Genomic DNA, 27,970 nt, shown 5'->3' on the forward strand with positions numbered 1-27,970 from the left:
AGATGGAGGTGGAGGGACATGAGGCTCAGTGTAGGGAGGGGGGCAGCCCTGCAGGGACTGCAGCCCCCGAATTCACTGACCGTTGTCACTGTCCTCCCCCAACCTTCAGGTACATGGTGCGGGTCCGAGCCGTGGTGATGGCCCGAGATGACTCCAGTGGGGGCTGGCTGCCTGTGGGGGGCGGGGGCCTCAGCCAGGTGAGCGTTTGTCGGGTCCGAGGGGCCAGGCCCGAGGGGGGGGCCCGCCAGGGGCACTACGTCATCCACGGGGAGCGCCTCCGGGACCAGAAAGTGAGCCACCCTGGGGTGTGGGGACAGGGGAGGGGCCCTGGGTGGAAGGGGCTGGCTGGGGCTGGACCTGAGAGGAGAGGTCAGGGGGTCTCCCAGCCTGGGAAGCGCACGGCCAGCTAGGGGGAGGGGGGCTGTGGGAAGGAGCACGGAATTGTGCAGCTAAGAGCTGGGAACTGCAGGAATCCAGGGGGGTGAGGCAGGTCCTGTGTGTGGCCGGCTCCTGCTGAGCTGTCACAGTCTCCTTGCTGGCTCCCCCTCCCCCCCACCCCCACCCTGCACCTGCTGGCACCCTGAAACCTCAGTCTGTTCCGTACCCCATCCTGCCCTGCCCCACGCCAATAGCCAACCCGGATCATGTCCCTTTTTTGCTCAGAATCTTCCTGCACAAGGCTCCATCTTGCTCAGGCTTCCTCTCCATGAGGCCTCACCCCAGTGGGCCCCCAGCGGCCCTAAGTGGTTGGAGGCATTCGATGGTGGTGGTGGTGAGGGGGTCCGTTTGGAAGTGTCAGAGATGGTTGATAATTCTATATCTGTGGGTTTGGCAGGAGAAAGGGGATGTGTAACCCCATATGGAGGGATGGTGTAGCAGGTTGGGCTGGGGGTATAGCAGGAAGCCGGAGCAAGCTTGAAGAGGCTGGGGATGGGGTGGGGGGTTTAAGAGTGGAGGGGTAGGAGATCTGGAATGAAGAGAAGAGATGCAGTGATGTCAGACAAGGATGTGAGAAGACATGGAATGCTGGCCAGTGTCCGAGGGAGAAGCTGTGGAGGTTGACTAGCGCAGGTGGGGTGAGGACTTGAGGGTGACTGGGCCCTCAGCACAGGATTAGCAGTTAGATTTTGAGACGTTCAGCAGAGTCTGGGAAGTGTTACTGAGTTAGAAGGTGGATTATCGGAAAAGGATGAGCAACATTTTGAGGCATTCTTTAAGGTGCGCGTTCCTACTGGGGTATTACGAACATATAAGGATGAGGGGAGCATGATTGGGGTGTCAGTGGTGCAGCCAGAAGCAGTGGGTTCTCCACTGCAGCCCCAGCAGGGGCCGGGAGCTGGGGAGCGCTGGAAGTGGGGTTTGAGGGGCTGGATGTGCAGAGGGCAGCAGGTAGAGGGGAAGGCGCAGGTGCAGCCAGCTGCAGGGGGCTGACCACACCCCTCCTGCCTCTCAGACTACCTTGGAGTGTCCCTTGAGGCCAGGCCTGGTGTACAACAAGGTGAATCCCATCTTCCACCACTGGAGTCTGGGTGACTGCAAGTTTGGGCTGACATTCCAGAGTCCTGCAGAGGCTGATGAGTTCCAAAAGAGCCTGTTGGCCGCGCTGGCGGCGCTCGGTCGAGGTGAGTGGAGCGGGAGGTGGGCTCCACTCTGGGGAGCTGAGAGTGGAGGCATGGGAAGTGTCGGGGGCTGGGGTGAGGGGCAGGCAACTCACTCTCTCCCTCTCTCTTTGCTATAGGCTCACTCACCCCTTCCTCTTCCTCCTCCTCCTCCTCCCCCTCCCAGGACACTGCAGAGACGCCCTGCCCGCTGACGGTGAGTTGAGTCTCTGGATGTCAGTGCTGGGAAGGTGGGGGACACCCTGGGTGCTGCAGCCCCCAGGCCACCTGCTGGGGGACATAGTTGTAGGCCCAAACTCTCAGCGTCAGCTTTCAATCCCAGTCACTCTTGTTTCCTGGTTCTAACGTGAACCTCACATTCATCCAAGGGTATTCATTGAGCACCTTCTGCGTACCAGGCAGTGTTTTAGACATGGGGAACACCACAAAGTGCCTTCCCTCTTGGAGCCTCTATCGTAGGCAGGAGAGGAGGTGAGCGTTTGGCCTACTGATTTCACCTGAATCCTACAGCAGATTATCTGGGTCCCATCCCCTAGCTCCAGCTCCCACCTGCAGCTTCCTGTTGATGGAGACTGTGGGAAGCAGCAGTGATGACCCAAGAACCTGAGCTCGTCCCACCCACGCAGGAGCCATAGAGCGCCTTCCTGGCTCCTGGCTCCCGCTTCTACCATTACTGCAGATGTTGAGGGAGTGAACCAGCAGTCAGGAGATTTCTGTCTTCGAAATCTACCCCCTCCTGGACTTCCAAGCATTAAAAAAGGATACTCTGTAAAAATGAATACATCATAAAAGTCAGTGTGTGCATGAAGGAAGGACACCCTCGTTTCCTGTGACTCAGGCTACAGGCCCAGGAGTCCCCAGGGACTCTAAGCTGGCAGCAAGGGCTACTTCACTTTCAGAATGGTCAGCATGTGCCCGTCAGCCTCCTCTCCCACCCTCCCAGGCAAGTTCAGCTCCCCGGCCTCCACCTGCTCCCCTTGAGGCTTCTGGCTGCCTCTCTTGCTCTACCAGGTCAGGCATGTTCTTATCTCACGGCTTGACACAAACGTCACCTTGGTAAGGCCCTCTCTGAGTAACCTGCTACACCCTTCCATTGCATCTTGCCTAGTTGTAACTTTTCCCATCTTTTTTTCCATGTATGTGTTTTTTTTTTAAGATCTATTTATTTATTTGAAAGGCAGAGAGAGAGAGAAAAAAGACTTATTTGCTGGTTCACTCTCCAAATGGCTGTAGTGGCTGGACCAGACCAAAGCCAAGAGTCTGGAACTCCATTCAAGTCTGGCATCTGGATGGCTGAGGCCAAAGGACTTGGGCATTTTCTGCTGCTTTCCTAGGCACATTACCAGGGGTCTAGATTGGAAGTGAAGTGGTTGGCACTGGAGTTAACACTCATATTGGATGCCAGCATTGCAGGTGATGGCTTAACCCACTGTTCCACAACACTAGCCTCCTTCCTCACCTTCTAAGTATTTTTTTTTTCTCCCTTACTTCCCTTCTGAAAAAACAGCTTTCTTATCTTTTAGTTTACTGCCCATCATTTCAGTGCTGGAGTGTCAGTGCCAGGAGGGGGTTGAGGCTCTTGTTGGTTTCTTGGTGCAGTCTCCACTGCCTCTAACAGCACCTGTCACCCCTTGAGCATTAAACGAATGTGTGTGGAATGAAATGATTGAATGACTGAATGCGCATATGTCAGGTGCATTCTGACACTCGCTGGGAACAGTGAGAGTTTTTGAGAACACCTGGAGGAACAAAACTGGGTCTGTGGGTAGAAAAAACAAAAATGGGAAATCCCCGGGCAGTGGGACATGGAGTTAAGGCCACAGCAATCACACAGACAGCTCCGAGCCTGCTTGCTGTGGGGTGGCCGCTGTGAGCCTGGGGTGCTCAGTGGGCATGCGTGGGGGCCAGTGACCAGGTGACAAAGGAGTCAGGGCTGCACCAGAAAAGCACCTGCAGCAAACAGCACAGAAAGGGTCCGAGGGAGGTCCAGCCATTGAAAGGTGATGCTCGGGTGGGACAGGCTCTTCCAGTGGGCAGCACTGCCCCCATTATGGTGAGAGGTTGAGAAGGAGGGAAGACAGCAGGTGCCTGGCCCCAGGAGAGGGGTTCTGAGAGCAGGGCTGATGAGATGCTGTGGTGGGGTGTGGCAGCCATGGCAACCCACCGTCAGAGTTGTTGAACAGGTGGGTGGAGGGGTCGAAAACAATGGCCCTGACGGCAGAGTCCAGCTCTCCTTTACTTCCGGCTGTGGGGGCTAACACGGGGAAGAGGGGCTTTGTTGACATCCCATCCCCCATTTTACAGCGCAGGAAACAGGCTCCAAGAGGCGGGCTCACTTGCCACAGGTCACACAATCAGCCAGCATCCCAAGCTGGGCTTGTACCTGAGCCACAAAGCCCCCCGCACTCAGCGGGAAGGGGCCTATGGGAGGGCATGGGCTGTGAGGGGTTCCAGCCCCGCTGTAGCTGCCAATCTCTCCCCCAGTCCCACGTGGACAGCGACTCCTCCTCCAGTCACAGTCGCCAGGAGACGCCTCCCACCACCGCCTCGGCCGCCCCCATCGTCACCGTGGAGTCAGCGTCAGCCTTCGGGCCAGCCACGCCTCCCCAGCGCCGCTGCTCCTCCGCTCAGGTGGGCAACCTCTACATCCCAACGCAAGGCTGGGCCGAGGGGAACGGGTCCCAAGGCAGGCTGTGGCTGACCCCTGACGACTGAACGGGGCAAGGAGAGGCTTGGAAAGCTGGACTTGTGCAAGGGTTGGGATGAGGGCTTCCCAGTGTGTGTGTGCTATGAGGGGTTGAGGGATGCCTTGGTCAGTTCTTAGCGCATACCTTCAGACTGCTGAATTCACAAGGCTTGGTGACTGAAGGAATGTAAGGGGTCCTGGAGAAAGTGACCAAGCGACCAGAACTCCTGAAGGGTTGGGAGCTGGGGCTGCTGGATCTAAAGAAAGACGGGAGTGGGGACCTTAAGCCACTGGATCTTTAAGGCTGTGTGGGATGCCTTTGTCTGCCCCTGGGAAAATGAGGGGGCTGAGGGACTTCGGGAACGGGGCAGGCTCGGGTTTTGAACATTTGAATCCTGGGCCGAAGAGGATTTGGAGCCGGAAGATTCGGATTACTGGGTCTTGAGGCTCTTGGGTCTTGTGTGGATTGTGATGGGGTGGGAGGGGAGGCGTGTGGGGACTCAGAAGCCCCCGTAACCTGATTCCCATATCCCTTCATCCCACAGAGCTACCCTCCACTTGTACCGTTCACTGGGATTCCAGACCCCTCTGAGGTCCTGGCCGCGGCAGGGGGCACAGGCTGGGGTGGCCGCGGTGGCTACGAGGATTACAGGCGTTCGGGGCCGCCCGTGCCTCTCACCCTGTCCACCTGCGTCGTGCGCTACCCCAAGAGCGGTCCTTTGAGGGGTGCAGCCCTGGGGCCGCCAGCAGCACTTCCCGTTCCTCTGACCGAGGCTGCGCCCCCAACACCCCCGGCACGTCCCCCGCCGGGCCCCGGTCCCGCCCCTGCGCCGGCCAAAGCCTCCCCGGAGGCGGAGGAGGCAGCCCGCTGCGTGCACTGCCGGGCGCTCTTCCGTCGCCGTGCTGACGGCCGTGGCGGCCGCTGCGCCGAGGCCCCAGATCCGGGTCGTCTTCTGGTGCGCCGGCTCAGTTGCCTGTGGTGCGCCGAGAGCTTGCTCTACCACTGCCTGTCGGACGCCGAGGGCGACTTCTCGGACCCGTGTGCCTGCGAGCCGGGCCATCCACGCCCCGCCGCGCGCTGGGCCGCACTGGCCGCGCTCTCGTTGGCGGTGCCCTGCCTCTGCTGCTATGCGCCCCTGCGCGCCTGCCACTGGGTAGCAGCACGATGCGGCTGCGCTGGCTGCGGGGGTCGTCACGAGGAGGCTGCACGGTGAGGAAGGCCCGGAAGGTCCGGGAACCGGACCCAGGACCTAGAGGTGAGGGTCCAGGACCCCGGACTCAGTTTGAACCTAAACTTCAGACCTAGGCACATCCGGAACTTGGAGCTTGAAAGAGATTCCAGACCCGGAACCTGGACCCCAAACCTAGGATGGTACGACTTCAGACCCAGCTTCATTGGGGTATCTGTCCGCGAGGTCCCAGGCATCCTGAATTCTGGCGGTCTCCATCCCTCCTCTCCCCATCCCTGTACTCGTCCCCTCCCCCACACCCCTTCCACCCCAAGAGACTTTTGGGATCTCCAGAAAGGATCAGAGAGGTGGGTGTGAGGGTACCCAAGACCCACAGGGCCCTGGAACCCCTGACTCCCTGTCCAAATGACCTACCCAGCCCCTCGATTACGGCCCTAGAGATAGTCAGCAATTGGCAACCCCTGACCCTGCCCTTGTCCAATTACTCCCAGATCTCAAGACAATACCCTTCCCTCCCTGGATAGTGGTCCCTGAATATTGGCCTAGACCCTGGTGTAGCCACATCTGAGATGTGCTTAGGGCCCCAAAACGGCTGAGATACCAAATACTTCTGGGTTGGAGACGTGGCTTGGGTCTGGAATAACCAGGTTCCTGACCCCTAAGCCTACTGACTCCTGAGTGCCCCCGGCCCCACAGACTCAGCCCTCAATCCAGGACCACCAACTACCATGGGACCCCAGGCTATTAAGATGCAGAGTCTTTGGGATGGGCCCAAATCTGTGACCCATCCCAAAGGCTTCCCAAAATCCAGATGTCAGACATGATGGTGCTCTGGCAGCCAAGGAACCATAACCCCTCCACGGACATCCGGTAAAAGCTGGTGGGCTCAGGGTGGGGGGGCTTCAGATAGTGTATAGGCCTGAGGTATTTGGTACCCTCAGGGTCACCACCACAGGTGGCTACCAACACTAAGACCCAAGACACCGGTCTTGAGGCCTTAGATAGTTTTCTTGTAGGCCTCCCTTGCACCTGATCTTGAGACCCCTGGGAACTTGGGTTTCCTTCCACCCCTACCTCCTAACTTCCCTAAGGCTGGTGGAGAGTTCCTACTCTGAGAGTCAGGGCTTCCTGGCATGTTGGTCCCCAGCTCCTAAGTGACCCTACTGTGCTCAGGAGCACTGGATTTAAGACCCCAAGGTGCCATTGACTTTCTGGATGCAGGTCCCAAGCACCCCCAACACTGGGATGATTCCTGACCCGAGATGCTGGTCCCAGCACCCCAGAGACACTCAAATTTGTGATGCTCTGGAGCCCTCACGCCCTTAGACCCCCAGACCCTGGAGCCTAGTACAGTCCTGGAGAACTCTGGAACAGCTGACTCCCACTTGTGCATCCTCTGAGCCCAACAGCTCCTTGACTCCTGCCATACGTAGGTCCCCCAACAACCTCCCCAGGCTCCAGGCTCTGGGATTCCTGCTTCCACAAACCCAGCCCAGACACCCCTGTCACCCTTAGAAAGATCTCTGTCCTAGGGGAAGCCAAATAACCATTTAAACTTGGATTCCTGGACTGGGTTAGAATGAGCCAGGAGCTCCCCCAAGCCCACCTATAGGGTCCAGCATAGGATGTTCCTTGAGCAGGAGCAGGCCCAGCAAGTGAGGCTGGAGTCTCCATTGCAGTCTGCCGGCCAGGTGTACCTTCGTCTGATTTGCACAAAGGCACCTTTAGGGCTCGTGATGGCTCTACTGGGCACCTGGAGTTGCCAGACTTAACAGAACGTATCCCCACCACCCACCCCATCCAACCCTCAAGCTCAGACTGCAGCCCTCCTTCTGGCCCAAGTCTCACCTTTTATGTCCTGCCCCTCTCTCTATCAGCTCCTCCTTGTCAGTCCCAGAGTTGGGGCGAGGGGAGCGTGGTGTGAGAAAGTTTGGAAGTTGCATTTCATGGTCCTCGGAGATTCCTCTGCCAAGGGAGGAGAGTGCCACAGTCTTGAGATCTGATGTCCTGTATGGGAGGGTCAGGGTCCCAGAGCAGGGACATGCTTGGCTGTGTTACCAGCTCAGCATCTGTGGTCCAAGCATCTGGAAGTGTACAGTCTTACTTTCATGTCCCAGACTTGGCTGGCTACTTGGGGTTCTAGGGATGGAGCCTCCTACCACTTCTGGTCAATGATTACCTATTTATTACATCCGGAACCTGTGAGATTCAGCTGTCCCCTACTGGACCCTGATCCCAGGGCAGAGAAAAAGGGGGAGGGTATGTGTGTGTGTCCCTCCCCTCCCCTACTCTGCCCAGCTCTCGTCACTGTCAGACTCACCAGAGCTGAGGGCGGAGGGACTGGGGGAGCTGAGGCAGCCTGGGTCCCCATCCCCCTCTCTGTGCCTCGGCCTCCCCCCTCCTTCCGTGATGGGCTTGGGCGGGGGAAGCTCCATTCTTAACCTACCTCGTTTTGGGAAGAGGGTGGGATGGGAGACCAGAGTGCTGTACGGTGCTGTGGGATCTTTGGGTGACGCGGTGGGGGCCGGGTCATTCCCCCCCCCCCCCGCTACTCCAACCCCTACCTCCCAGCACCGCCTCCCCTCACCCCTGGGTCTCCTAGTCCTGCTCCCTACTGACACCCACCTATGATCCATGATTGCCCTTCATCACCCCCACATCAGGGGTGCATGGAGGGCTGACCCTGGGAGCCAGCAAGACTTCAGAGCCTGGGGCCTCCCAGCTGCTTGCCCCTTGCATTGGATGCTTGGCCCCCAGACCTAGGGGAGGCACCCCAACGTGTATCTTCCTGATGTTGATTCTAAGCCAGTCTGTGACCTCAACATTGGTTAGAGTCAGTAGCACAGGCTCAAGTGCTGGGGGAGGATGGGGGCCAAAGAAGCCAGTCTTGTCGTTGGGGGAGGGGAGGGGCATCAGATCTGCTCCAAGAAATGTCTGTGGCAAAGTTTCAGGCTCTGGTGATTATTTGCCGTGGTGGTGGCGCGCCTTGGCCAAGCAACCTCCTCTCATTGCCCAGCTTCCAAGCAGTCCTTGTAGGTACACTCTACATATCCTGTCATTCAACATGTATTTAGTTTTTGAAAGTTTTGTTTGAAAGGCAGAATGACTGAGAGAATGAGAGAGATGTTTCCATCCCATTGGTCCATTCCCCAAATGCCCATAGCAGGTGGTGCGGTGAGGGGCAGGGGCAGGCTGAAGCCAGGAGCCTGGAAATTATGTGTGGGTGGCAGGGACCTAAGCACCTGGTTACCTGCTGCCTCCCAGTCCAGGAGGGAGCTAGACACTTCAATATGGGATGAGGCTGCCCCAAATGGCAGCTTCACATGCCGTATCAAGATGTCTCGCTCAAGAAGTGTGTTTCTGAAGCGTTCAGGGCATGTTGCAGGTGCCGGGGTTAAAGCAGAGGATGGAACAACAATCTCTTGCCGCAAGGGGTGTGTGAACTTTACAGTGGGGGAGAGCATCTGACAAGGACTGAATGTGGAAGAAATGGCAAAGAGTGCTAACTAGTGAAGTGTGGATGAGGGAAATGGGTGCTTTTTGCCAGGGTAGTCCAGACACTGGATAGAGCCTTTTGGTGGTGAGGGCGTCCTGCGGGGTAGGTGTGGGGAGCTCCAGGAAAGAGCACTTCTTTCTTATTTATTAAAAATTGATTGGAAAGGCAGATTTGCAGAGAAGGAGAGACAGGAAGACCTTCCACCTGCTGGTTCACTTCCCAAGTGGCCGTAGTAGCTAGAGCTGAGTTGATTTTAAGCTAGGAGCTTCTTCTGGATCTCCCAAACGGGTGCAGGGTCTCAAGGCTTTGGGCCATCCTCGACTGCTTTTCCAGTTGAGGAAATAAAATAGGGAGCTGGATGGGAAGCAGGACTGCCAGGAAATGAACTGGTGTCCCATGAGGTCTCAGCACATGCAAGTCAAGGACTTTAGCCACTAGGCTACCATGCTGGATCCTGGGCTCCCTATTTTATGTATTTTAAAGATTTACTTATTTGAAAGAGTTGCACATAGAAGGAGAGGAAGACACAAGGACTTACCATGTGTTGGTTCATGTTCCAAATGGCTGCAACAGAGTGAAACCAGGAGCCCACAAGCTTCCTTCAAGTTTCCCACATAGGTACAGGGGCCCAACCACTTGGGCCACCATGTACCACCCTCCTGGCCTTCATCAGGGAGGTTGATCAGCCAGTGGAGCAGCCTAGGACTCCAGCCATTGCCATGTGGGATATTGGCACTGCAGACAATGATTTGGCCCACTGAGCCACAGTGCTGGAACCCTAAGGGAGGGGAACAGGAGTGCCAGGTCTCAAGGTAGGAGTGAGTGCGTATAAACAAGGCGAGGGGAGTGGCAGTGTCTGCAGCGGGAGAAGCAGGTGCCTGGGCCTTGCTGGCCGCCCTTGCACACACCTGGCTTGAGACAGAGCGACGTTGGGACTGCTCCGCGCCGGGGAGGTGTGGCTTGGCTCCCTCTGGCTGTGCGTGCACCAGACCCCGCGGTGGCAGGGGGCAGGTAGACTGTAGGCTGTTGTAATGGTCCAGGGGAAGGCCACGGTGGACAGGCCCAGGGTGAGGGCAGGAAGTGCAAGGAGAGTGGAGACACTGCAGCTATTTGGAAGCAGGGCCTGTGGATTGATTCATGTGGAGTTTAACATACTCAGAGGTGTTGAGGTATAGGAAAAACTTCACCCTGAGCAAATTGTAACTGTGTTATTTTGCTCAACAATTGACCTCCGAATGCTCTGTTTTGGTCACGTCTCTAATGAAGGACTGGATTAAGGACAAATTCTGCTTCAAAGAAATAATCCTGGCCCTTGTTCTCTCGAGGTTCCCAGCCCACCTCTTACTCCTAGTGGTATGGAGGCCCTGATGGAGTAAGGAAGAGTAGGCCTGCAATGATAGTTTTTTTAAAAATAATTTTTTAAAGGATTTATCTATTTTTATTGGAAAGTCAGATATACATAGAGGAAGATCTTCTGTCCGATGATTCGCTCTCCAACTGGCCTCAACAGCTGGAACTGAGCCAATCTGAAGGCAGGAGCTTCTTCTAGGTCTCCCACACAGGTGCAGGGTGCCAAGGCTTTGGGCCGTCCTCGACTGCTTTTCCCAGGCCACAGGCAGGGAGCTGGATGGGAAGCGGGGCTGCGGGATTAGAACCGGTGCCCATATGGGATCCCAGGTGTGCAAGGCGAGGACTTTAACCACTGTGCTATTTGTGCTGGGCCCACAATGATAGTTTTTAACAACAGCAGAAACAAAACCAGCAGCAATAACAGGGCTTATATGGGATGTCCATATCACAAATTGCTTTTATTTTTAAAAGATGTCTTTACTTGGAAAAAGATTTTACAGAGAGGAGAGACAGAAAAGTCTTCCATCCATTGGTTCATTCCCCAAGTGGCCACAATGGCCAGAGCTGAGCCAACCTAAAGCCAGGAGCCTCAAGCTTCTTCCAGGCCTCCTGCTTGGGTGCAGAGCCCATGTGTGATGCTGGCACTTGCAGGTGGAGGCTTAGCCATAGTGCCAGCCCCAAGAGGCCTACTCTCCCCATTGCACCAACTCCCTCCTTCCAAGGTTCAGGGAAGGAGCAGAGTGAGGTGGAGGCTGCACAGGCACGCTGTACTCAATCAGGAGGGCCTAGTTTTGATGGGGGAGGCACGAGAAGGATGGGCCAGGATGCTTGGCTCCCTGAGTGAATTCTAAGCCTAAGAAGGAAGGAAGCAAGCTTCTGGATTTGGGGCGGGTCTGGGGTGCTTGAAGAGCAAAGGGCACTTGAGGGAAGCCGGCAGACACCTTTGGCCCATCCCAACAATCCGGCTCCCATAAAACCGGACAAGTCCTCCTAGGTCTCACAGGTTACCCCCAGGGGCGGGCCCTGCCGCATCCTGCGCCAATCGGAGCGCCAGGCCCTCGGGTGAGAAGGGGCTGATTGGCCGGTCGGCGCCGCCGGGGGCGGAGCCCGTGACCCGCGGCGCGCGCGCGCCGGGCTCCGAGGGGACGCGCGCATGGAGGGGGTGGAGGCGGCCGCCCGAGAAGGGGCCGCGGTGGCCCGCGACCTGCGAGCCCTGGGGTAAGGGGGCAGTGCGGCGTGGCGCGCAGCAAGGGCGAGCCTGCGGCCCCTCCAGACGCGGATGCCCCTGACTCCCCTCCCGCCGCCTCGGTCTCGCCTCAGATACGAGGGCTTTCCGGAGGCGGCGTCGCGCGGCCCCTCGTGCCCAGACTTCAGGGCGCTGTGCGCGCGGCTGGCGGCGGAGCTGGCGACGCTGGGCGCCCTGGAGCGAAGGCGAGCCGAGGGCGCCGAGGTGCTGCGCGCCGGCGGCGGTGCGTGCGGGGCGGGGGGCCCGAGGAGGGCCGGGGAGCGGGGCGGGACCCGCGTCCTGACGGCTCCCGCCCCGCCGCCCGCAGGCCCCGACGCCCAGGAGGAATTTGTGCGGCAGTTGGCCGGCCTGCTGCGGGAGCTGAACTGCCCCGACCGCGCGTTCGGCGGCGAGGACTGCGAGACGGCGCTGCGGGAGCCCGGCGCGGGCCTGCGCCTGCTGCGTGAGCCTCGGGTGGACGGAGCCCGCCCCATGCGGAAGTGGGCGAGGCTGCCAGGCCTGGGGGCGGGGCCGAGGCCTGGGGGCGAGGCTGCCAGGCCTGGGGGCGGGGCCGAGCGGGCCCCCCAGGCGGGTGGGGCCAGGGATAGGCTGGGCGGGGCGTATCTCCCAAGTGGGTGGGACCAGGTTTGGGCGGTGCACGGGGCGGGGCCGAGGCTAGTCTCCCGGGTGGGTGGGGCCAGGTTTGGGCGGGGCAACGGGCTCCGGAGATGGGCGGGATTCCAACGTTGAGGAGTCCTAGTAGGAGCCAGGTGGGAGGGCCTCGAAGGTGCCGGGTGAGAGATTTTGTAGACTCCCTAGGTTTTAGGCGTTCGTGGGTGGAGACGCAGCCCTCTTCCTTCGCACCTGCCACCGCTCTTTTCTTTGTAGGCTTTCTCTGCTCCGAGCTCCAGGCTGCCCGTCTCCTGTGTCTGCGCCCCCAGCAGGATGCCAACCCTGCGGAGTCTTCTGGGGAAGGGGCAGCGGAGGGAGATGGCCCGGTCCACGAACTGGTCCTTAGCCTGCAAGCCCTGGGGCTGCCGAGACCCACGCGGGGGACTCCTGCCAGCCAGCTGCTAAGGGAGTTGCATGCCAAGGTAGGACCCTCGCAACCACAGGGATGCTTTTCTGTGGGGCTGTGGGGGTCCAGGGATGCAGAGGGGTCCACCCTGATTCTTGGCAGGAATGTTACAACCACAGAGATGCCTTTCCATGGGACTGTGGGGGGCCTGGGGTGCAGAGGGGTCCACCCTGACTCTGTTCCAATGGTCCTATAATTTCTCTTATCAGATTTCTGAGCTGCTGCCTTCTCTGCCCCCCGAGTCCATGCAGCCCCTCCTCAGCCAGCTGCTGGATGCTCCCAGATGGGTAAGACCAGGTGTGGCTATGTGTAAACATTCTGACCCAGAGAGACACCCACGGGATGCGGGATGGACGGAAACTCTTCTAGGAAGCGCTGGAGACCCTGTCTCAAAGGCTGACAGAGCAGTACCGCTGCCGCCGCTGCCTGCTTCTCCGGCGCCTGGACCTCACCACGTCTGCGTTCCACTGGAGCGAGCGGGCAGAGGTACCGCAGGCAAGGCGGGTGGGTGGCCAGAGCAGGGTGGAAGGATGGGGCTAGGACACTTGCCCTCTTGCAGGTCCCCAGGGGCCAGGCCCTTGTGGAATCTTGTGATATGGGGCTTCTAGATGTTTCTTCCTCCCTGCCAAGCCCTGAGCCCTGAGTGACCTCAGACCTTCACTCCTTAGTTAGGACTATGGGCAGGGAGGCAGCATGGGTCTTCTTTGGTGCTGTGACAGAATACCGAAGGCTGGGGACTTCCTAAGCAAAAGAGGTACATTCTGGCTGTGGGTTTGGAGGTGGAGAGGTCCAAGGTTGGCAGGCACATCCACAAGGAGCCTTTGTTGCATCTAACGTGGCCGGTGGCTTCATGGGCCTTGGAGAGCCTGTGAGAATGGGCGATAGTCATGGCCTTAGAGGGTGAGCAGTCTAGTTCCAGACCTAGTGGGCAGGGCCCTTGATCTGCTCATCTCTGATGTGGCTCTGCATCTTAAATGTTCCTCACTTACCTCATACTGTCCCAGTGGGCACCAAACTGCCAGTGCAGTGGGGAGCAGGTGCTCCAGGATGACAGGCACCTGGCAAAGGCTTTGGGGCACCTTCTGCATGTACCCCTTCTCCAGGCCCAAGGAGAGGCCATGAAGGCGGTGCTGACCCCGATTCGAGAGGTTCTGACCCCAGACTCGACTGTCTCCATCGCACATGTCCTGGCAGCCCGGGCTGACCTGTCTCGTCTGGTGCCTGCCACCAGCATGGCTGCCCGCCGAGGGACCTGCTGTGCCATCAACAAGGTGGGCACTTGGGCTGGAGAAGGGCCTGGCCTTCACTTTGTGTTGGCCTTTTAGCCTCTGTCTTGGTCCATCCGGGTCCTTTAACACTGGGTGCCTGGTTGGTGGACTCAGTCTGATCTACCCTCTTTACATAGCAGCTGGAAGGACACATCCAGCGGACGCATTGGACCATGACTGTCCCTACCTCAGAACCCGTTTGTGGTTCCCCTATGCTTCCTGTGGGGTCCTTGCCTGCCTCCCTACCTTGGGCTTAAGATCTTTCCTCACCACCTCACCTTGGTTTCTTTATTTTGAAGGGTGGAGTTAGAGAGGAAGAGACAGGGAGATCTTCCATCCACTGGTTCACTCCCAGGATGACCACAGTGGCCAGTGCTGGGCCAGGTTGAGGCCAGGAACCAGGAACCTCATTCAGGTCTCCCACAGAGGGACAGGAATGAAAACACTTGGGCCATCTTGTACTGCTACTTTTGCTAGGCCACTAGTGTGGATTAGAAGTGGCTCATTCAGGATTTGAGCTAGTACCTATATGGTATGCTGGCATCACAGGCAGACTTTGCCCATTACACTATAACAGCTCCTGTTTCTTTTTTTTTTTTTTTTTTTTTAAGATTTATTTCTTTTGATGGGGCCAGAGCCATGGCATGGTAGGTTAAACCTCTGCCTGTAGTACCAACATCCCATACAGCACTGGTTCAAGCTCCAGCTGCTCTACTTCTGATCCATCTCCCTGCTGGGAAAGCAACAAAAGACAGGCCAAGTGCTTGAACTTCTGTACCCTTGTGAGAGGCCTACAGGAAGCCCTAGGCTCCTGGCTTTCGACTGGCCTCACTGTGAAGAATGCTGCGGCCATATGGGGAGCGAACCGGCAGATGGAAGGTCTTTCTCTTTTTGTGTAAATCTGCCTTTCAAGTAACAATAAATAAATCTTTAAAGAATACTTATTTTTTTATTTGAAAGGCAGAGAGAGATCCTATATTGGTTTTGAAACATTAAAGAAAGTAAACAGAGAAGCTTAAATGACCAAGTATCTGATTCATGCTCCTCTTAAGTCACCTCAAAATTTACAATTCACATATGATGGATCATTAAGAAAAAATCACCCTCCTGCTGGAAGTGTCACTCAGAGCCCCATACGAGGTTGACAAAGCTGAGGTGGCCTCGTTAATTCTGGTGGCGACGTGGACTTGTGCTGTCAGCCTCTTTGTCTCCCTTTGCTGAGCCCCCTAGGATCCCTTAGTATCTTGTACCAATGCGGTGCCTCCTCCCAAAGACGTAGCCATGGGGTCACCATCTCTGCTCACTGGCCCTTTGTCTATGTCTTTTTTTTTTTTCCTTGCCTCTGAAACTCAAGTGTGATCACTTCTCAGGTGCTCATGGGTGCTGTGCCAGACCGGGGCGGCCGTCCAAATGAACTGGAGGCTCCCATGCCCACCTGGCAGAGCCGAAGGGAAGATGCAGGCGGGCGCAGGGCAGGCCGCCAAAACTGGGGCCGCCGGAAGAAGAAGTAACAGGGATCCAGTGGCCGGTGGGGACGTGAGAGAATGTGGCCTCCTTTCAGTCCTGTTCCCACAGCCTTGGCCTTTGCAGAGACCATGGGGGAGGGCCACGGGTGTCATCTCCCTTGGCTCCCAGTACCCACGTCCCTCCTTGCCTTGCCCCTCAATGCTGAGGCCCCAGACATCCTACCTCCAACCAGGATTCGATACCAAGAACCGTGTTCTCTGCAAAATAAATTTAATTGATGGGAATTTTAGGGCTTCTCTCTGTGGAGAAAGCGACAGTTCTCAGAGCCCTGTGGGCTCAAATCCACAGGGCGCCCCTTCTCCTGCAGGCATGGTTAGGGCACCTTCAGGCACTGGACAGACATTTCTCAGGAGTCCACTGCATGGCAGCCCTGCTGCAGGCACTGTGACCTTGCCATGGAAGACTCGTGGAGTCCCCACTCCTCCAAGTGTGACACCTCTGGGCAGGAGGGGCAGACACCGATGGGAGATGAGCAGGTAGGTAGCGCAGACAAGGGAGAGCAATAAAGCCAGAAGCCAGGGCTGGGGCTGGGGCGGGCCAGATGGAGGTATTGTGCTTTTGAGTATGGTTCCAGGAGGTCTCCCCAAGAAGGCATCCCTGCAGTAAAATCCCTGTGGGAGTTGGGTGAGTCTTGGGGGAGGAGTTTTTCAGGCATCGGGGATGGCTGGTACAAAGGCCCTGAGGTAGGACTGGCTTTGGCATGCCCAGTGGTCGGCAAGGCCAGTGTGGCTGAAGTAGAGGATGAGCAAGCAAGGAAGGGGGAGGGCGGCAAGGCTGGAGGTCAGGGGGTGGGCCAGGTAGAGCGCTGATTTTGTGGGCTGTGGGTGAGGGCTCCGGCTTTACCTGTGTGGGAGGTGCAGCTGCAGGAGGACTCTGAGCAGAGGGCTGGACTTGCATATCCATGGCCTCCCTGTTCTACCACCCTCCATCTTATACACATTCTATGCTCGCCCCTACCCCCAGCCTTACTGACCTAGAGCTTGCAGTTTGGGGGCTGTCAGAAGATCCAAGTTTGAGTCTCGCTTCCAGCCCTTGGGAGCTCTGCCAACCTGGGGGCAGAGCCTCAGTCTGCTCAGCTGGGAAATGGGGCATCGGGGAGATGATGCCCCAGTGTAAATGTCTCCAGCAGGGAAGGGCACTGGATTAACAGCCGCTGCAGTGCAAACGAAGGAGCGCGCCTTCTCCGAGAGAAGAGATGTCAGGGCCTTCCATCCAAGGCAGCGAGGGTGGGTGGGGTCCTGCAGGTTGGGACTAGCTCCGGGAGCAGGGGGTGCCAGGGAGAGGAAAGATCGTGACAATGTCTAGGGGTCCGGCTTGGGTGACTGGGTGGTGGGTAGAGTCGGCCCCTGGAGGGAGGCAGACAGGGATGTAGGGGCTGAGGTTTTCGGCCACTGCCCCTACCCATGGACTCTGCTTTCCACACCTGATCTGAGTCCTGTGGGATCGTCCCTGACAGTGACAGGTCTTATGCTGTCATCCTCCTTCCATTTGTTTCCCCTCCTCTACTTGCCCCCAGCCTGGGTGATGTTTCCATCAGTATTAAAAACTCTCCAGTGTCTGTACCCACACCCCCACTCCCGTGTGATTGTGAACCTCTGCTTAGCTTTACTTCCTCATGCATTCCTCCAAGATGGATCTGTTCTTGCCTAGGCCAATGATCTGTCCCTTGCACATCCAGCTGGGGACAGGTGGCACTTCTTCCTCACCATTTCCAGGTCCCAGAAGGGGTGTGAGGAGTCTGTCTGGGTCCAGGCATGGTGCAGGTGGCAGCCAGTCTCGGGTTCCACGGGGAGACTGTCCTCTGAACCTATTTTGTGAGGTGTAGGGTAGAAGAAGGGGTATGGTTGTGATGGGAAGGGTCTCATGGCCTTGGCATTGATTCCCCACCCACCAGCCCTCTCCCATTCTGGCCTTACCACAGCTGGCATGGGGGGTTGTGGCGGGTGGGGTGGGAGCTCCTGCGGGGCCCACATCGCCTCTGGCCCCTAGCTTCTTCTTACACTCCACCTTTACTTGGTCTCTGCAGTGTTTGTGGCAACACAGCCCACAGTCTGGGGAAGCAAGCAGAGACCTAGGGAGTACTCTGTATCCGTATAGCCTGCAGGTCCCATGTCCCCTCCCACTGGCCAACAACCCACTCACCCCGACAGCGGTAGCCTTGCTTGATGACACCCCAGAGCTAGGAGTGAAAGCAGAATAGGTTACTCAGGCTGGGGAGGCAGGGGCTGTGAAGTGTGGCGGCTACCCCTGCTTTTGAAAATGCTCAAGGCTAGAAGCTTTTAACTGCAGCTTGGAGATCACCTCCCAAGTTGGGAAGGTCATCTAGGGTAACAGGGTCAGGTGGAATCTAGAGCTAGTCAAACATGAAGTGCATGGGTATTTCTGCTGTCCGTGTCCCTTACCCCCCTGCCCCCGGGATCTGGCATCACCTGGTGTGCAGGTGTACAGTTAGTGAATGAAGGCCAGTGGCTGGGAATTAGTGCAAGGATGCGGAGTGAGATAGGGAGCTGCAGCCGCTATCTAGTGTTTAGAGGATGGTTTGAGTTCAAGAGTGACCCAGGGTTGGAATGATCTGGAGTCCAGCGATCTGTCTGGATGCCATTTCCCCAGCTGTGGACGTCAATCAGTCTTGGGGACCAATGGGGACATTATTAATGACCGATGTGTCCCTTGTGATTGTCCAGGTCAACTGGGACTTGGAGCCCATGTGGGACAGGCACATTATCTGGCCTTTGGAGATGGTCTAGAATGTAAGAATATCTCCCCACTCTGTTTAGGGTTTCTGTGACAGGTGGTGATGATTTCAGGATGGGGATGGGTGATGGTTTCTCTGGAGTTTGGAGTTTTCTTTGGGGTCCCCTGGGACTGTCCACCCTTCGGGACAGGGCCAGCAGTGAGGGAGTGGGATGCTCTAGGGATCTCCTAGCAAGGACAGAACTGATGCTCACAAAGCCACTGCAGCTGTCACAGAAGGTGGGCTTGCGGAAGGTAACCTCATGGAAGGTGTGCAGGAAGGCTAAGCCCAGCTTGGCACAGATGGCACTGGCCTGGAGTAGATAGCTGGTCAGTTCCTCCTTGCTGAAGGAGCCGCTCCTGAGGGCAGAGACCACATTCCAGCCAGGCCTGGAAGTCCAAGCAACCCCAGGCCCGTCATCATCTGGAGTGGCAAAGGGGCAGGGGCACCCAGAAGTCGGGCCTCTTACCCCTGGCGGGGAGGTGGGTGCAGCCCATGGCAGGCGAAGGGGAAGTTGCTCGAGAAGCGCTCAAAGTCCTCCTGTGAGATGGTTCCTCGGCCTTCGGGGTCATAGTTCTTGAACACAGACTTTACACGGGCGTGGGAGGGCAGGCCAAGGCCACATTATCCAGGTCTGATCCCTCAGCCTCAGTTCCCCTCCCCAGGACCCAAGGTTGTACAGGTGGAAGCTTTCCCAGACTATCCCCTAGCCCCAGCCCATGGCACCCTGCTCACCTCCACCAGCTGCTCCACGTGTCTTCCCAGGGTGTCCCTGTCTGGCTTGGGTGTCACCCCAGAGGCCCACTCTACCACCAGGGGCGTTTTGAACGGGGAGGGCGGCTGGGGGAGGGACACAGGCCCCATTAAAGGCAGTACAGAGGTTGGGTGAGAGTCAAAGGTCAGAGGCCAAAGGTTAGGGTTCGGGGCTCACCAGACTCTTGGGACAGCGGGGCTCCCGAGCGTAAGAGAGCGTGTAGATCTCATCTTCCGTGTAGAAGAGATCCAGGGAAAGCTGTGGGAGGGGGCATCACAGAGCCCTCCTCGCCCCATCCTCCCAGCCGCCCCCAGCGCTGCGTGGACCTGCTTGCTCTAGTCTCCCCAAAGCCACTCTTCCCTGGGGACTTGGGAGCTCTCATGTCTCCCATGTCCTCATTCACACTGCCCCTTCCCAGGAATGCCATGGTCATGTTTGTACTGAGGGTTTGTTTTTTAAGTTTGCAGGCTTGAGAGTGTGTGTGTGTGTGTGTGTGAGTGTGTGAGTGTGACAGAGGGTGGGAGATCTCCCATCTGCCGATATACTCCCTAAAGTGAGCGGCAGCAATGGCCAGGAACAGGCCAGGCCGAGGCCAGCAGACACTCTATTCTGGTGTCCCACGTGAGTGGCAGCGGCCTGAGTGCTTGGGACGGCCTCCACTGGATGGGAAGTGAGCAGTTGGGGCTTGCACTGACACTCATGTGCAATGTTGACATTGTAAGAGGCAGCTTCCCCTGCCTCACCATTATGTCCACCCCTCCCTGACCTCCCCCTTTAAGCTTGCAGCCCTTGTCACTTATCACACCCCTGTGAGCTTGACCTCTTTCTACGGCACTTAGCATTTGAAAGAGATGGTCCCCCGAGAGTGTCTCATGTATTTTGACTTGCTCATAGCCGTGAGCCCACTGCTTGAAGTAGTTCCTGGCTCACAGGTGCATGAGTATCTGGGAAGATAGTGGCTTTTTAGAACCAGCAAAGCCCAGGGAATTGAGTACCCATCATCTAAGAGCAGAGGTTGCATCACAGGGCCTTGCTTAGAAGGGTCCCTGTTTCATTTAATGTCCTTCCATCACCTTGTGAAATTCTTGATAATTTTGAATAAAGAGTCCCACATTTTGCATGGGTTCTTCCATAGTTATGTTGCTGGTTCTGTTTTAGACTACTAGACTCTTAAATCTGTCTCTAGCTGGGCTGGGGATAGGTGTTATGTGTGCGTGTTTGATTCCCAGTTCCCATTAGCTTCCTGCTGGCGCAGACCCCGGGAGGCAATGGAGATAGCTCAAGTGATTGGCTGTCCACCACTACGCAAGACACCTGGGTTGTGCCATGGCTTTTGGCTTTGGCCCAGCCGTGACCTGGCCGTGGTGGCTGTTAGGGAGTTAGCTAGCAGAGGAGAACCCTGGCTGGCTGGCTGGCTGGCTGGCTTGGCTAGCTGGCTGTCTTGGAAATAAAAAAAGGCAAACATCTTCGGGTAAAGTAGGGCCAGGGGGGCCTACACTGTCTTGGGAGTGCATAGATTTGGAATGTTAACAATGGGTTTTATGTTTGATACTATAATGAGCATGTTTCCTGAATATAAATATATATATTTATGATTCCCAATTTGTAGATCAGGAAACTGAGGCCAAGGGATGGGTGACTTGCCCAGGACCACATGGCTAGAAAATAAACCTAGGCTCTCTGACCTTAAAGCTCCCACCTTCCAGCACCCCAGGGCTGCACACCGCCCACCACCCAGGACCCCACATCTCCCGGAACCCAGGCTGGGCAGGGCAGGGCCAGCTCACCGTGAGCAAGTGCAGGAGGTCCTCGTGGGCGCTGCAGGGCGGGCGCTGTCCCTGGAGGGCGGCCAGCTCCTGCAGCCGCAGGTAGAGGCTGTTGAGCTTGTGCAGGTGCAGACGGCCATCAGGTAGCCTGTCGGGCTGGGACTCGTACAGGGAAACCAGGTCCTTGAGGTGCACCCCCAGAATGGGCAGCCGGAAGCCTGTGCAGTGAGCCCAGGTGCGACGGTAGTGCGCGTAATTGTTGCGGGAAGCCAGGAGCTCCGTGAGCTCCAGCAGGGCCTGTGTAGGAAAAGCCCAGAGCGGGGAGGGGTTTCTGTTTCCTGGATCCCCCTAGAAGGGAGTACCCCAGAGGCTCCCAGGTATGCTCCAGACCCACCGTGCCATCAGGGGCATTATGGACACCCTTCAAACCTCTTATCACCCCACACTGGCCTCAGTATCCCCCCCAAACTCTTCTTCAGGTCCTCATCTCAGAGGTGACCTGTTACCTCCCAGTCCCCAAACCCTAGTTCCTCACTGTGTTCCAGAACAAGCCCCAGCACCCCGGCATCTTTGGGTGTTGTGACTTAGATCCCCACCTAGACTGCAAGTTCTCTGCTAGCATTGTGACCTTATGCCTCCTTCACCATCCAGCTCAGGCTAGACCCATGCAGAGAGAGTGGGTAAGCTGACCATGGAGAAGAATGCAGAACCCGGAGTCTGGGATTTGGAGGAGCAAAGTCTATAGGCAGTCCTCCAGGAAGGGGCTCAAGGAGGGGCTGGGGAATTCAGGACAGCTGGCCCCTTGGAATTTGGAAAGCCAGGTAGTGGTTCACCTTGGTGCTGTCTGGGCTCAAGTGGGCATGGGAGTCCTTGAGTCTGGAGATGGCGCTGTGACACAGGCCCCCCGTGACCGCCATCAGTGTGTTGAAGTTCTGCAGTTTGTGGAGCCTCTAGGACAGGAGAGGTGGGAGGGACAAATGGGAGCATCCCAGCTGAGCTGGGGGGCGCCCAGGCGTGTGTGGGTGTGCACCAGAGTGGGCGTGGGACAGGTGAGAGAAGGTGACTTCGTCAGGTGATAGACCAGTGTGAGGTCAGTAAGTGTGGGGAGACAACACATAGGGACGGTTGGACAGACCTGGTTAAGACAGGTATGTACCAGACAAGCGTGGGAAAAGCCATGGCAGAGTGTCTGCGGCAGGGGAAGCAGGGAGTGACCAGTAACAGGTGCCAGGAAGCAAGAAGGCATGGGCCCTGGGCAGGGTTGGGAACTGGGCAGAGGTGAACGGAGGAAGTTAGATAAAATGGGAGACAGGCTGGAGTCAGCTGGGCATAGAGAGAATCCCTCACTCCCCTCTTTTCCAACTTTCTCAAGCAGAGGTCACTGTGACTGAGCAGGGCCAGGGAGGAGCGGAAGGCGCTTGGACCCGGGAGACCCCAGACTGGAGACCAGAACCTCAAGGCCTGAGGGGCGGGAAGGAGGAAGCAAAGCTAAGCGAGGCCTTAGAGGAAGGGCGTGGTTTGAGTGGACCTGTGCCAGGGGGTGTGGCACAGTGGGGGCTGGAGGGCTTCCCCTTTCCCCGAACCCCAGGGACAGTATCCGGAAGGGAGGGGCATGACGCGATGGGACGGACCACAGGTGCTGACCCTATGCAGTGCTGGGAAGGAGGAACGCCTTATTGCTCCAGACATAGACCATTCAGACCTAGGGCTCAGGAATGATGGCAAAAGGGCTTGGTTAGCAACCAAATCTAGGGCCAAGGAAGAAATGTGAGGTTCAGATTGTCAGTGCCCCCCCACACACACACCTGATGCAGTGGGCGGGGCTGGAGGCGTGTGACATTCAGGGGCCAGGGAGACTTGGGTGGGAACTGGTACTGGAGCTAGGTAGGGCAGCTAGCATCCAGAACAGAGAGCAGAAAGGCAGGACAGGCCTCACCTGTGCCACCTGAATGAACTTGTCCAGCACCTGCGCGCGCTGTGTGGGCACGGGGCGGCTCAACACCATGACCTGCACCCAGCGGGACACGCTGTTGCTGAGAGCCACTGAACCCTCCAGGGCAGAGCAGCCCCGCACGGAGCCCTGCAAAACGTAGTCCCGAAGGTCCCGGGGCTGGGGGCAAAGTGGGCGTCAGAGGGGCTGGGCAGGGCGGGGCGCTCAGCCCTGCCACTCACCTGCCCTTCCCACCCCCCAAGCAGTTAGGACCTCCTCCCAGATCCTAGCTGGGTTTAACCTGAGGCAGGTTTCTCATCTGTCCTTTCCCCCAGATGGAGGAGTTGACAGAGCCAGACCCTGTTCCTAACACTGGATCCTGTTAGCCACTTCCATCCTCCGACCTTCACGTGGAGGGGTACCGCTATTATCACCCCCAATTTAGAGCATAGACCAGAGAGGCACAGAAAGGACAAGTGGTTTGCCTAGCGTCCCAGGGCCAGGATGGGGATGCCGTCTGTATGCTCCCTGTTTGCACCTGACGGAGGGACAGTCTGAGCAAGGTCAAGGAGAGGAAAAGGACTTGGAACCAACTTCTACTCTCGTTCTGTTCAAGGAGTCCATGCTGCATATCCACCACACAACATTGTCTTTCTCCCTCTGGAAATCTTTATGTTCGGGAACCTGTTCCCACCTTCCCCCAAACTGAAGAGCTCAAGATGGCACTGGCTAGTATGTATGTCTGTGGACACTGACACTGAAATGGACATGTTGGTGGGTAAGATGCAGCCACCACTTGCAGTTCAGCTGGTTTCCACTTACTCTGACCCAGACGCTGCTCCTCTGGAACAGGGCCTGGGACTCTCTTTTTGCAGAAAAGGAAACCAAGACTCAGAATGCAGGCAGGGGAAATGAGGCCTATGGGGTTGGAAGCCATGCATTCCATCTATACTCCACTCCTCAGTCTGACAGCACCCAGGTCTGACAGCACAGAACTTGCCATCCTGCTGGATTCCCACCTGTGGCCCTGCTAGTCCTCTCAGTCCATCCAGGCCCTGCCCACACCAGTCCCTCCTCTACTGCTCACCGGAATAGCTTGGAAGGAGCGGAACTCCAGGTAAGTGAGGTGCTGAGCCAACTCCCCCGTCTCCAGGTGGTCAAAAAGCAAAGACACTTTGCGCTTTTTGCCAAGCCCTGGGCTGTTCAAGAGTGGTGGGGGGCCAGGACCACCAGGGCTCAGGCTGGGGGTGGGTAAAAAGGGGGCAAGGTCTCAGGGCAGTTCTGAGTCAAGGGCTTAGGTGTGTGGACAGGGATGGTGGACTGGGGCTGGGGTACGGAAGGGCACATGGGAGCGACTCACAGGTTAGAGGAGTCTCCCACACTGCGTTGGACCATGTTGCCCTCCTGGGCCACTGTGGCCCAGAAACGGCCGATGGCTTCTTCTAGCTCGGGCTCCTGATGCAGCACCTCAGGGTGCTGGGCCAGCCAGTACCTGGGAGCAGTTTAGAGGGTGGTGTGAGGCTAGGGGTTGGGGAGGGTCTCTCTGAGAGTCAGGTTGAGGAACCTTAAAGTGCTAAGTGAAGTCTCTCTGTGTATCAGAGGGTGCCAGGCTGAGGCCGGGGGGATGGGGGGCATCTGTGGCAGATGGGAGGGGTACATATCTGGGGAGAGGATTGTGGGCAATCAGGATAGCAGTGATCTGGAATCTAGGGTGGCAGGTTCTGAGGGTGAAATGTCGGGGAGTGACAAAATGAACTAGGCTGGGAGAAGTGGGGGTTGGGGAAAAAGAGCTGGAGGTTTCTAGGTTATCAGCTAGAAGAGGCTTTATGGGGTGGTGGTGGTGTCTCTATAAAGTAGGGGTTCCAAGGAGCAGAACTGGAGAAATCTTAGCATAGGCAAGCCAGGGGTCCCAGAAGTGAGATTTTAGGGAGCAAGGCTTGGAGGGAGCTCTGAGAAGTGTGTTTGGGGGCAGCAAGGTGGGAGTCTTGGGTCCTGGAAGTAGGGAGGTCTTGGTTCAACCCTACCTGACCAGGTAACAGATCTGCAGTCGCCTCAGCTCCTGTGTGTCCCCTGTGGCTTCCTGGTACTTGCGTTTTGGTCAAGGCTATGTCCGACATCCTGGGCCTGCCCATGCAAGCCCTTCACCATCTCCAGTCTCTGCCTGCTGCCCTCTACTCACATCATGTTTCCCCTCCCCCAAAGGATATGAGGTCAGCAGACGGGCAGCCAGATCCGCAGAGGGTAGCACCCAGCTGTGCATGGCCAGCGCCATGTTGAGAACGTGAGCTCCACGGCGCAGGCTGCCAGCTGAGTCTGGGGATGCAAGGGGTTGGGACTCCATATCAGCCAGACCCTGGGCAGCAGACCAACTGCATCCAAAGCCCAGGGGGACTTCCTGATGGAGGCAGCAGCTCTCAGTAACGCTCTGCATGAACTCGAGGGAGCAATTAGCCCTGATGGGGCCTCAGTTTCCGTGTGGGCACTGCGCATTAGCCAGCATAAGACCGGGCCTATGTTGTTGAAGATAAAAAAAAAAGTGCAGCGAGTTCTCTCATCTCTAATATAGTGACTGAGAGTCATGCCATGCACCCTTGTGCCCAGCTTACACCCCCTAAAAGCAAAGTGGGTGCTTAGCTCAGTGTGGGGCCTGGGTGGCCATCCTGGGAGGACACTCACCAAAGGACTGGATACACCGCTCCAACAGCTCCTCCACGCTGCAGCCGCCCTCACTCAGTAAGTCCAGGTGCATGGATGCCATGACCTTGCTGATTTCCCGGGGGCTGGGGCATGTCTTGTGCCGCCGGGCGGGGCGGGCCTGACCCCGTCCCCCTGTCTTCCCAGTGCATTCCTGGTGTGACTTCCTGTGGGCACACCCCCCGCACACAGGAAATTGTGGTAAGACTTTTCTGTGGTGGCAGACTCCCATAATTCCTTTTGTTCACGCCCCAAGGCAGTGGGAAAGAAGTTTCTTTAATAGGGAAAAACCTAGAGTCACTCCTGAGCTATGCTGCCGTTGTAGCAGGAGAACGTAGCAATATTCCAGGTCTCCTAGAGGATCATGGGAGACCTCTGCCATAAGTGCACTCTCAGGGTTACTCCTGCTGCCATCAGCTGATCAAAGCTGCCCCGAACCTTTGGAAAAAACTGAGGAAATCACAGTAGAAATACCCTAGACTCCTAAGGTCCCTGCAGAGGAAGGCCTCCTGCTCTGTGTGGAAGTCTCACGGAAGAGACTTCCTGTTGGCAGGGAATCATGGGAGGAGGTCCAAGATGGTTCCTGTCTGCATGAGACCCCACGGGGATGGCACCTGCATTCCCCTACCACCTTGGGCAAAAACAGGCTCTTGCAGGCGGGGTCCTGGTTTGGTTCATTCCTTCTCCCCAAGGAGGCCACAGACCCCTCCTTTAAGACTACCTCCCTTGGTATGGGCTGGGCTTTAGGTTTGGAACCCATGGAGGAAGCAACCTGCAGGGTTTGGTCTCCAGATCGCCTCAGAGCTGGGCTGGGTCCCTGAGGCCAAGGCAGCTTCAAGGAAAGGTTAAAAATAGACTCACTGTGCCTGTGGCTCCTCAGGCTCTGGTTCCAGTATGGGAGAAAGGGTAATGGAGAAACCAGGAGCAGAATCCAGATTCGAGAAGTTTCTGCTGGTTACGTGATTGATGGGAGTCACTTAAATACCTCAGTTCCCAGGTGTCAAAGATGAAATTGCCTTTGGACCTTCCCCAGCAATGAATGATTACTTTTTTTTTTTAATTTATACAATTAATAGGAGAAATAGGAGAGAGAAAGAAGGAGAAAATCTCAATGTTTGCAGTTTATTCCCCCAGATGCTTGCAACAGTCTGGGGCAGTTTAATGCCAGGAATTTGGCAACTCAATCCAAGTCTCCTACAGGAATCGCAGGGACCAAAGTACCTGAGCTCTCACTTGCTGTGTCCCAGGGAGCGCCCTGGCGGGAACTGGAGCTGGAGGCAAAGTCAAAGTCAAAGTCAAACGGGATGGGGAGTGTCCCAAGCGGCAACTTAACTGTGGCCTGAAGGCTGCCTCTGCCCCTGAGTTTATTACCAACATTCTGTGCCTAGTTCCTGCAAAGGGCTATGTGCTGGATGCAGTTTGCCCAGGCTGTAAATGGCCAGAAGCAAACAAGTTGAACTTGAGGCGCTGAGAGAGAGAATGTGCTGGGGACAGACAAGAAGCCAGAACTCTGGCTGAGGGTGGAACCAGAAATAGGGAGACCCTCATGACATGATCCCCAGCAGTGAAACAACAGCGGGCATTCATGAAGCACTGTGGAGTGCCACACTGACAGCTGTGCCATCTGGATCAGTCGTTCTCCAAGCGGAGTCCCCTGTCAGTACCCACAGCTTCCCCTCCTGGAACTTGATACATATGCAAATTCTCAGGCCCCACGTCCACCTTCAGGGATGAGCCCGGCAGCCTGCCGAGGAATTCTGATGCAGGCTTGAGCTTGTTAAACTCTTGTCTAGGATGGTCTCTGATGATTTGATTGACAGAAGACAAGGAAAGGAGACACAAAACAGCTGAGTGACTTACCTAAGATCACACAGGCAGGAAATGAGTCAACCAGGATGCTCGCTGAATATTGTGGGGAAGGAACCCCTTTGCCCATCAGAATCAGGGGAGACTGGAGGAACTACCCTGTCTGGGGACTCAGTCACCACCTGTCCCTGTGGGCACAGGAGGACAAGCTGGCCTAGGAGATCAAAGCCCATTCTAGAACCTGCCAGCCAAGCTGGCCACTGGGGCCTCTCCCTGTGACAGGCAGCCCTCTGTGGAGTCTAGAGCAGCTGCGGGTGCTTTAAGAGGCAGAGATCGGCCTCACCCTGCATCACACGGCTCTCTCCTGGGCCCTGCAGGAACCTAAAGTCTCCAATCCAGGGGGCAGCAACTGTGATGGGGACCAGGTGGGGACTCAGGAGGACAGCGGTATCCGATGGAGGTAATAGGGTGCAAGTAGGGAGAGCATGGAGGGAGGAGCAGATGCAGGAGCTCCAACTCCAGGAAGGGTGTGCCCAGGGCCCAGAGGCACCTTATATGTAGCAGCAGTACTGGTCACCCCTCTGGCTGGGGGACTCTTCACCTGCCCCCCAAAAGCAACCCAGGGGCCCACCCTGGAGCAGCAGGCCTTTCTATCCACTCAGGAGCTCAGGACCTTCGTGGGGAGGGCTCACTCACCTCTTGTTGTCTTTCCTGTTCATGCTTCCTGCAAGGGGGCTCCCGTCCCAGCAGCTCAGCTGCTTTCCCCTTAGGAGGCTCCAGCTTCTTAGCCCCCCAGAGGATTGGGGGATCGGAGCCTCCTCTGAGCTTGGGAAGGAAAGAGGAACTG

The 27,970-nt window shown here is 57.0% G+C and overlaps 3 protein-coding genes across 6 annotated transcripts; 2 read left to right on the plus strand and 1 right to left on the minus strand.

Moving 5' to 3' along the window:
* Window positions 1-82: 82 nt before the first annotated feature.
* Window positions 83-11,970, plus strand: LOC121166874 (sprouty-related, EVH1 domain-containing protein 3). 2 transcript variants are annotated; one of them, XM_040996193.1, is made up of 6 exons: window positions 114-290; window positions 1,454-1,622; window positions 1,739-1,815; window positions 4,104-4,250; window positions 4,851-5,561; window positions 11,895-11,970. In XM_040996193.1, the coding sequence occupies exons 1-5, from the start codon at window positions 114-116 to the stop codon at window positions 5,517-5,519; spliced, it is 1,239 nt and encodes a 412-aa protein (XP_040852127.1). In that variant the 3' UTR covers window positions 5,520-5,561; window positions 11,895-11,970. The 2 variants fall into 2 exon arrangements, with proteins under 2 accessions (XP_040852128.1, XP_040852127.1); XM_040996194.1 differs by lacking the exon at window positions 11,895-11,970 and having other exon boundaries at window positions 83-290; window positions 4,851-6,185.
* Window positions 11,489-15,635, plus strand: LOC121166875 (protein FAM98C-like). The gene is made up of 9 exons (XM_040996195.1): window positions 11,489-11,559; window positions 11,662-11,810; window positions 11,895-12,029; window positions 12,455-12,660; window positions 12,854-12,931; window positions 13,014-13,130; window positions 13,748-13,915; window positions 15,283-15,477; window positions 15,517-15,635. Exons 1-8 carry the CDS (start codon window positions 11,495-11,497, stop codon window positions 15,421-15,423), a joined length of 1,059 nt encoding a protein of 352 aa, XP_040852129.1. The 5' UTR covers window positions 11,489-11,494; the 3' UTR covers window positions 15,424-15,477; window positions 15,517-15,635.
* LOC121166873 (RAS guanyl-releasing protein 4-like) lies at window positions 15,620-27,950 on the minus strand. 3 transcript variants are annotated; one of them, XM_040996192.1, is made up of 17 exons: window positions 27,820-27,950; window positions 25,300-25,484; window positions 24,831-24,936; window positions 24,648-24,710; window positions 23,984-24,115; window positions 23,711-23,864; window positions 22,630-22,803; window positions 21,527-21,643; window positions 20,715-20,990; window positions 19,105-19,185; window positions 18,909-19,013; window positions 18,643-18,761; window positions 18,388-18,532; window positions 17,582-17,618; window positions 17,356-17,490; window positions 17,146-17,240; window positions 15,620-16,785 (listed from the first exon to the last, which is right to left on the minus strand). In XM_040996192.1, the coding sequence occupies exons 1-17, from the start codon at window positions 27,840-27,842 to the stop codon at window positions 16,741-16,743; spliced, it is 1,992 nt and encodes a 663-aa protein (XP_040852126.1). In that variant the 5' UTR covers window positions 27,843-27,950; the 3' UTR covers window positions 15,620-16,740. The 3 variants fall into 3 exon arrangements, with proteins under 3 accessions (XP_040852126.1, XP_040852125.1, XP_040852124.1); XM_040996191.1 differs by having other exon boundaries at window positions 17,146-17,246; XM_040996190.1 differs by having other exon boundaries at window positions 17,146-17,246; window positions 24,648-24,709; window positions 24,803-24,936.
* Window positions 27,951-27,970: the final 20 nt, after the last annotated feature.

The sequence above is a fragment of the Ochotona curzoniae genome, unplaced genomic scaffold (assembly GCF_017591425.1).
Source record: "Ochotona curzoniae isolate NIBS_2020 unplaced genomic scaffold, NIBS_Ocur_1.0 patch258, whole genome shotgun sequence".
NCBI lineage: Eukaryota > Metazoa > Chordata > Mammalia > Lagomorpha > Ochotonidae > Ochotona > Ochotona curzoniae.

Excerpts from the sequence above, each read along its gene's own strand:
- LOC121166874 (XM_040996194.1), top strand. The coding sequence starts at position 114 with ATGGTGCGGGTCCGAGCCGTGGTGATGGCCCGAGATGACTCCAGTGGG. Across the intron at positions 291-1,453 it reads AGCGCCTCCGGGACCAGAAA|ACTACCTTGGAGTGTCCCTT; the intron begins GTGAGCCACCCT and ends CCTGCCTCTCAG. Across the intron at positions 1,623-1,738 it reads GCTGGCGGCGCTCGGTCGAG|GCTCACTCACCCCTTCCTCT; the intron begins GTGAGTGGAGCG and ends TCTTTGCTATAG.
- LOC121166875 (XM_040996195.1), top strand. The coding sequence starts at position 11,495 with ATGGAGGGGGTGGAGGCGGCCGCCCGAGAAGGGGCCGCGGTGGCCCGC. Across the intron at positions 12,030-12,454 it reads CGCGGGCCTGCGCCTGCTGC|GCTTTCTCTGCTCCGAGCTC; the intron begins GTGAGCCTCGGG and ends TTTTCTTTGTAG. Across the intron at positions 13,131-13,747 it reads ACTGGAGCGAGCGGGCAGAG|GCCCAAGGAGAGGCCATGAA; the intron begins GTACCGCAGGCA and ends CCCCTTCTCCAG.
- LOC121166873 (XM_040996190.1), bottom strand. The coding sequence starts at position 27,842 with ATGAACAGGAAAGACAACAAGAG. Across the intron at positions 22,804-23,710 it reads GCTCCTTCCAAGCTATTCCG|CCCCGGGACCTTCGGGACTA; the intron begins GTGAGCAGTAGA and ends CTTTGCCCCCAG. Across the intron at positions 19,186-20,714 it reads ACCTCCTGCACTTGCTCACG|CTTTCCCTGGATCTCTTCTA; the intron begins GTGAGCTGGCCC and ends CCCCTCCCACAG.